The sequence below is a fragment of the Micropterus salmoides genome, unplaced genomic scaffold (assembly GCF_014851395.1).
Source record: "Micropterus salmoides isolate LMB-PRFRI ecotype aquatic unplaced genomic scaffold, ASM1485139v1 Ms_hic_scaffold_14, whole genome shotgun sequence".
NCBI lineage: Eukaryota > Metazoa > Chordata > Actinopteri > Centrarchiformes > Centrarchidae > Micropterus > Micropterus salmoides.
In genome coordinates, this window is record NW_024040485.1 from 18,420,746 (window position 1) to 18,429,205 (window position 8,460).

Sequence of the window (8,460 nt, forward strand, 5' to 3'; positions counted from 1 at the left end):
TGTTAAAAATGTTCTGAAAAACAGTTTGCAACAACAAATATAGAAGAAACAAATGCATTGTCCAAAAGCTGATTACTGCATTATATTCCATCATATTTTTATATTTTGAATTGTCACCTGCCACCTTAATTTTGTATCCCATCATATAAATAAAGCTATTTCCACCATAAATTGGTGCAGAAAATGTCTCCAGAATGCAGGAAATTAAGTGTTTAATACTCAAACAACATACAATTTCAGCATTAAATATTTATAAATATCTTCTCATCTTGTTTTCGTGACCCAAATGTGTCGTCACACCCCTAATTTCAGCCCTTATGTCTCCACCACAACACAAAGTGATGCCCCAATCAGCTAACTTTTGAGATGTTGAACTTGTTGTTCTGCATGAATGGTTTTGATTATGTCAAGTTACTACTAGACATCAGATAATCAGACAATCAGAGACTAAAAACCATGTAGAGCATTTTCCTTGCACAATCATTTAATGAATGACAGGCAGGCAGACTATCCAAATAAAGTGTGGTCTGTAAATATATTTATATTATACTATCATTATACTTTGTATTTAATGTTATAACAGTAATTTATACTAGTTTTTCCTTCAGGTTAAGGATTTTGCTGGGGGGTTCTGGCACCTATTTTTTTAGTTATTTTTTATATTTATGAGTGAACTAGATGTGTTTATATGCTCTGATAATGCTAATCCAACACATCTTTGTAGTAGCGTCCATGTTGATTCCACATTCTGACTTAAGAGCACATGAACACACCTTGAAGTTGGAAGGATGACTTCACAACTCGGGAAATGAGACTATTCAAGGAGTACGTGAATGCACCGTGAGCCGCTCGTTGCAATTTCCAACCCTCACCACTAGATGCCACTAAAACTAACACACTGAACCTTTAAGTAATCATATGATAATGATCACATAATTAGGGACTAAACAGTAACTACTCAGTATTATGTATAACTTTACTTGGGGTACGCAAAAAATGTTTATGTAATTAGTAATTAACGAGTAGTTAGTTTTGTGCGTTCACCTGGAATTAATCAGGAACGACTCATGTTCAGTATGTTGGATTCACAGATATCCTATATTAATGAACTAATCATTACTAATTGATTCATTAATATAGGATCTGCCAGTCTGTTCTCTAGTTACTCATCATTGTCTACTCTATAGTACTCCATTAGGAATTATTAGAGAAGTATAACGATTCGTTAGTAAGTCCTTCCTCATTCATTCCACACTCTTTATAATTAACCATCACTAATTGGCTACTCTGTAAAATGTGATTACTCATTAACTAGGTTCACCAGCAGTTAGTTCCTCATTTGTTCTCTGGTAACTACTCACATTTTTGCGCAGCTATTACTTTTCAGCACTGGTAATGAAGTCATTTTATAGCGCCTTGTACATACTTTTACTCAAATGGCCTACAGAGTACTTCCTCCAGCACTGGCCCACATAATGAAGACAAGTAAGCTGACTTACATTGAATAATAAGGTAATGAGTGGCCTCATTAGCATGAATGTATAACCATAAATACAGCGACAGCGGGCAACTCAGGAGCCTCAAGACCGTGCCTGTGTAAAGAAGGCAGAGGTCATGCAGCCTTGAGCCGCAGACAGACCCGGGCACCCCGCAGTATCGGTGCGGTCCTCTCACTGCTCTGACTGAGATTCCGGGTTGCGGCTCCTTTAAGAAAACGGAACTGAGCCTCGGTGTTTGACGCGCAGAGGATGTGGGCAGGAAACGCCATGCAAGAGGAGAGAAACGATCACGCTTCCCAGCACCGTTGCACAATACAGTGCGATCAAAATGTGCTTTAATTCGCCACGCTAATGTCCAGGAGCGGTCCTTCTCCTCGGATCTCTACCCCGCGGCCGTCACAGAGCAGGCTAGCAGGATTTGCCGGCGTGGGATTTGACTCCTATCCGAGCGAGAGGACAGCCTTCTCAGCCTGCTCGCTTTGAAAACATCGGGGCTGGTCAGCGGGTGGGAGAGAGAGAGCAGGCTTCGTCGCGGAAAAAAAAGGAGGTGTCTGCCTTTTTTCCCCTGAAGCCATGAGGGAGTACAAAGTGGTTGTTTTGGGGTCTGGCGGAGTCGGCAAATCCGCGCTGACGGTCCAGTTCGTGACGGGCTCCTTCATCGAGAAGTACGACCCCACGATAGAGGATTTCTACAGGAAGGAGATCGAGGTGGACTCGTCCCCGTCGGTGCTGGAGATCCTGGATACGGCGGGGACCGAGCAGTTCGCCTCCATGCGAGACCTGTACATCAAGAACGGGCAGGGCTTTATTTTGGTTTACAGCCTGGTGAACCAGCAGAGCTTCCAGGACATCAAACCGATGAGAGACCAGATCATCCGGGTGAAGAGGTACGAGAGGGTGCCCATGATCCTGGTGGGAAACAAGGTGGACCTGGAGGGAGAAAGAGAGGTGTCTTCCGGGGAAGGCAAGGCGCTGGCCCAGGAGTGGAACTGCCCGTTTATGGAAACTTCAGCCAAAAATAAAGGATCAGTCGACGAACTGTTTGCAGAAATAGTCAGACAGATGAACTATTCAACTGTCCCCAGCGGTGGCGACCAGTGTTGTTCATGTGTCCTGTTGTAAACAACAACAACAACAACATACATAAAACAGTGCATCTGGGCTGAATTTGAGCTTATAACTTGTCCTGCAGGCTTCTCGCAAAACCATTCTCTCTCTTCACACTGTTGTCTTATTGTTGCACACAAACAAAAATCGACGACAACAACAATCGATTATGTATAGTAGTCTGGAAAAGTGTTTACATGACAAAGTACTTGAATGTTTTGGGGATGTTTTTTTATAGCTTTGTATATGACACTTCTCTGGAAATGTGCCTCAATGGGAATGTCTTATTGTGAAACCTAAGAGACACTTGTTTTAATGTTTATTTTTATTTCTGTGGATTTATTTGTTGAGTTGTACTGTTGCATCTTCTGGGCTGGGTCCATCTGTCCTGGAGAGTGGAGTGGAGACCTGAAAGTGCTTAAAATTGCTCTTAAACGTATCAATCACCACTCAAGCCTTGCACAGGTTACTCAAATCCGACCTCCATAATTTCTTTCCCCAAAAGGTCAAGTGTGATCCAAGAGGAACCCACCCACCCACTAAGATACTTTGAGGCTGTGGACTGTGGTGGAGTTGTGTTACGCCTACGTATTTTTCTTTCTTCCCCTCTCCAGTCTGGTGAAAGTGGATTTATCATGGAACTTGCACTTAGCTGACGGTGTCCCTCCTCAGTGTGCACAAACAAGGACCTTAGTGCATTGCTGTCGCTGCATGGGGAACGACACAACCCCATGTCAAGTGCCTTCCTAAGAAAACTCCTGTGACTGTGCCAACTGATGAGCCCTACTTCCTCTGCAGTGCGTCTTGATGGCAATCAGAACTTTTTAGTAGTTTTCGGTTTACGTTCTGGTTTCATTTGGTGTCAAAGTGAGGAGACCCTCTTCCTATTTTACTGTCAGGAAGCTAAGCTTGTAACCGACCTGCTGTTTCAGGGTCAGATTCAGGCCGTTTCTCGAGGTACTAGTCTCAACAAGAACAACAGAGTAACTTTAATTTACTAGGATTTTGGTTCAGTGAATGGCAAGCCATGTCTGTATTATCTAGAATGTTTTCCTTTTTTAATGAGACTTTTCTTGACTAAACCTAATTGTAATTCTCCCTTTGGACAAATCTTCTGCCATCCACCTGTCAGTTTAAAACTTGTAATACAAAAAGCATTTTACGTAACACTGTGTGCTGTGCTTGTGTCTGCTGATAACATAAAGTGTCTACATTTTACTTTTACTTTGAATTTGATTGTCCCTGTGAACAACTTTAGAGCAGAAACAAGTAGTCGATTGATTGATTAGTCAACCGATTTTTTTATTTATTTTGATGATCAGTTAAAGTGGTCATATTATGTGCATTTTCAGGTTCAAACTCTTATTTAGGGGTTGTACTAACTCTCCGTTTTAGCTATGGAGTAATGCGTATTACATCTATAAAATCTTTTTTGGGAGTTGCACATGCACAGTACCTAGTTAAGGACTACTAGCCAATCAGAAGCAGAGTAGGGTGGGCCCTGAAAGTTCACGGCTTTGGTTCAGCTGGACATGTTCCCCTTACCAGCTTAGCAATACAGACTGGAGCAACAGTTTCAACAACAGAGTGGTGAGTTATTAATATATGAAGGAAAAACTCCAAACGTTTTCCAGTTCCAGCTTCACTAATGTGAGGATTTGCAGCTTTTCTCTGCTTTATATCATTACTAATTGAATATATTTGGGCCCTGGGCACTTGTGATGCATTTTTTATACACTAATCAGTTAATCTAAAAAATAGATTAATTGACAACTAAGTAACTGTTCCACTGTTGTGGCTTTTCCTAGTATTCAGATATCATGTGGCAATAGATGCCATTTTTGACAGTAAGGGATCAATCGTGGCTCACATGATTAAAAAACGTCTTAGTCCAGTTGTTTGGCTAGTGGGTAGGGTTTCCAGTAAGAGTGTTTAGCCAGGGAGCGCCGTTTCCCTTCTTCCCGCTGCATGTTTTCTAGGCAGTGGAGTGGAGGACAGAGAGAGCTTTTTGTGTCTGCAGCAAAGTTCAGTCAGCCATACATGCTGTAGACTGGTCACTCAGCTGCTGCCTCTAACCACAGTGATTCAAGGTCACATGACCACGTTGAGTCTAAAGACCCGCGTCCACCAAAGTGTTTTTTGCCAGCTGCTGTTCTGAAAACGCCCAGCAGAGCGTGCTAGCGGGCGTTTTTGAGGCGCAGCGTTTTTTACGACTGCTTTGGTTGCTATGATACATTTGTTGCGAGCAGTTCTACCTAACTTTACTGGACGTAAAAATGTCAACACAGAATACAGTACTTGCTCTGGCCCTTGTTCTGTATAAAGGGAAGGCTGAAGCAGGTAGAAAGAGAGAACTGACTCGCCATATGTGTGTTCGTGACATTTTGTGGGTGAGGAAACATCTCGGAGAGTACCACCGTTTGGTCCAAGAGCTGAGGTTCGACGAAGCTCGGTTCCAGGATAGTAACCGTTGCTATGGTGTGGTATTTGTCCCGTCACTCCTCTACTGTGATTGGACAGCTGAGTAAAAAGTGACAGTGACGAGTGCAGCGTTTTTCTCAAAGTTGAAAATTTTTCAACTCTTGGCGACCGGAAAAAAAACACTCACACTCAGCGGCCAGCGCGGAAAAAATGCTCTCATTGGAATGAATTGGAAAAAAGATGACGGAGTCAGAAAAAAACGCTTTGGTGGATACGGGCCCTAAGGAGGATGTGCTCACACCATTCAGGTCCTATATAGAGAAAAGGTTGCTTCACTAAGTCTCCAGTAATACCTTTATTTTAATAATGACTATCTGCAGTAGCTGTAACTGTCACAATAATCTGAGATACAACTCTAAAGCACTTTGCACAGTAATTCATAACTCAATCCTTTTAATAGTGGTTACTGTAATTTACTAACAACTATCGCTGACTTTATGGTCCTATTAAACTCCCACATGCCTGCATTTTGTTAAACCCCAAATCATTGTTTTTATTGTTTTCACTCATACACATAATATAAAGTGCTCAACTTTAAAAAAGTTAAATTTCTGAAGAGTTTAAGCTCTGACAGAAGGATTTCCATCTGCCTTTCCCCAGTTAGTTCAAATATAAACATAGGTACTGGCTCAGATGTAAGTCGCTTTGGATAAAACCGACTGCCAAATGAGTAAATGTAAATGTACTGGCAGTTTAAAATACATAAATAAATATGTGCGTTCTTAATGAATACTGATGAATGAATAAGTGGAACATACAGTAATAGTGACTGTAGGAACATGAATATAGGTAGGAATCACGTGTCAAACTCTAGTACTAAAGACCTAACTTTAACAATTAGGGCTCAGAAATTTGCTCATCATCAAAAACCCAGAGACAGAGTTCCCCTCACATGTGCCAGACATGACTGACACCTGTATTCATCTCATGACACCCCTGGAAGGGGCCCGAACCCTAAACTGGACTAAACTACCCAACTCTACATAAAGTACTTCAAATTACCTCCACCTTAACCAGCTACAGCAGTAATATGTTACTTACATGTTAGGAGAATATTGTGAGCCAGGTCCAGGTGTGATGAAGACGTTTCAAAGACTGATGAAGATTACGTAGCGTTTGTTTATTGAGCCCGGACGAGGAGATACAGTGGCAGTTTACGACGTGAAGACACGACATGCCAACACCAAATCTGAAGAATACTTCCAATCTGGGAAATTTATCCTTCCTAGACCTACAGAGATTCACTAAGGTTATTGTTCACTCCCTCTATACATGTGTGAAGATTCTATTGGATATTGGTTCAAATCAAGACACGTTGTGTCTCATTTAAGCCACATGCAACACTTTCTACATAGAGCCAGTCTGTCTGTAATGAAACAAAATAAAGAAAATCTTGACATTGGGTTACTTAACAAATGCAGACCAGTGCATTATTATCTAGACAGCTGCGTCAATCAGTTGACCAAGCAGGAGAAAGACTGACCTTGGCTGTCACTTTTAGCATACTTTAGCTCAGCAATTGACCATAACATGACCTGGGAAAACCTGTGTCATAGTACCCCTAAATTCCTTCACATCACACATTGAGCAGTGATAACAATTTAATAAGAGTTTTACATACAGACACCAAAGAAGATCCTGATGAGGTACTGTTTGTTCCCAGGACTGAATAAAAACAGAAAAGATGTTTGGAGTGGTATTACATAATGAGATGTATTTTTCCACAACTGCAGGCCTTCAATCAAATGACATGGCAGGTGTGTCACCATGGTGGAGTTTCCCAAGTAAATACATTTACACCCCACATTTTCTGTGAAGGTCAGATATATTGTGTGCACACGGGTGGAGCCTAAAACTCCTATATTTCCACTTAGATCTCATTATTGTTGTGTTGCTGGTGTAAAGAAGGATGTTAATAAGAGTCTAAATGGTTTTATACACGCTGCTTTGAAAACATGTGGAAATACATATAGTGTGTCTCAGTCATATTCTGCAACAATAAAGTGCTGCTTTCCTGACAGCTGTTGATAAAAGTAGCTGATAGGATTATGGCAACAATTTTCCAACTTCTGCTACATCTCTGGAGCTGGAGGTTTGCCCAAAATTGGAAACTATCTTCTGCTTACTGCAATATTACACAGTCCCTACTGTCCATTCTGAATTTCCCAAGCTGCATTTCATCCAACACGTGTAATGCATGTAAGCTAAAAGCAATTTTCCAATCAGCTTATCCATTTTCTCCTGTCCAGTCTAAAGCCTCTGTACCTATAAACTTTGCTACATTAGCGTTTCATTGCATGCATACTCATCGGCCACAGCTTACTGATGCGTTGGGCTTTTTTAGTGCATGAAGGAAAGGAAGGGCGGATGACAGGGCACTTCCTGTGTTGCGGTAACTTCACCTCACATCTATAACATGTCAAAACAGATACGCAGTTCCTCTTAATCATGTAGAAATAAATGGTTTGCGTTGTCACAGCCTGTCCTCCATCGGGTGCCTATGACACAGGACATGACCCCAGTCCTATATGCTCCGAGAAGTCCTTTACTCTATTAAACTTGAGCCAAACTTCACACGTAAAAATATCAAAGTAAGAATGGCAGCATTTGAATTAAAATGAAGGAGAGGGACAAGATGAGGAAGGGGTGATTATTTTTCACTTGTGTAGCTGTGTTGCATGCAATGGCTCCATGTGATTTGATTTGAGCAAAGAAGCCAGCAGGATCATATGACACTAATTTACAGTAGTTGACACGCTGTTTGTCTATGAGCGGTTAGTCAGACAACATGAGAAATATATGGTAACATTCAAAGAAATCATCTAAACGCACACTTCAAAACACTGCCACCTTCCAACCACTGCATACACCTCTTCCTAAAACACCATCTCACTGTAGACTATTGAAGGTTTTTTATGTATTTGTTATTATAAATCTGCTGAACCACATGGACTCAAACCAACGTGACAGCTGACAATGCACACACACTCTCAGCAGCAGGAAGAATGTGTTTACCATGTGAGAAAATGTGGAAGTAAGAAAGTCGTCTCATCGTTCGGTCCTGTCTGTAAAGCTTGACTATGAGCTACTGCAGATAATAGAGCCTGTGACTGCAGAGGAGAGAGGAAGGAGCCGTATGGGGACAAAAAGCTTGCTACTTCACAAAGGTAAGAGTTTCCCCTCACCCCACCGCACCTTTTTGTTTGATAATAAATGAATTGTGAATGATGGAAGCATTTTTCCAGGCTTGAGTCAATGTAGCTTTATTTGTAAAAATCACTTTATAAAGACAAACATGATATCAATAAATATACATTTTTCAATTTACACATTCATTATATAATTCCCCTCTGTTGTAATTTTTACCAAATTC

The 8,460-nt window shown here is 41.2% G+C and overlaps 1 protein-coding gene across 1 annotated transcript; it reads left to right on the plus strand.

The window, feature by feature from the left end:
- Positions 1-1,732: 1,732 nt before the first annotated feature.
- Positions 1,733-3,830, plus strand: LOC119902175 (ras-related protein Rap-2b-like). The gene has a single exon (XM_038718184.1). It carries the CDS (start codon positions 2,073-2,075, stop codon positions 2,619-2,621), a length of 549 nt encoding a protein of 182 aa, XP_038574112.1. The 5' UTR covers positions 1,733-2,072; the 3' UTR covers positions 2,622-3,830.
- The last annotated feature ends 4,630 nt before the right edge of the window (positions 3,831-8,460 follow it).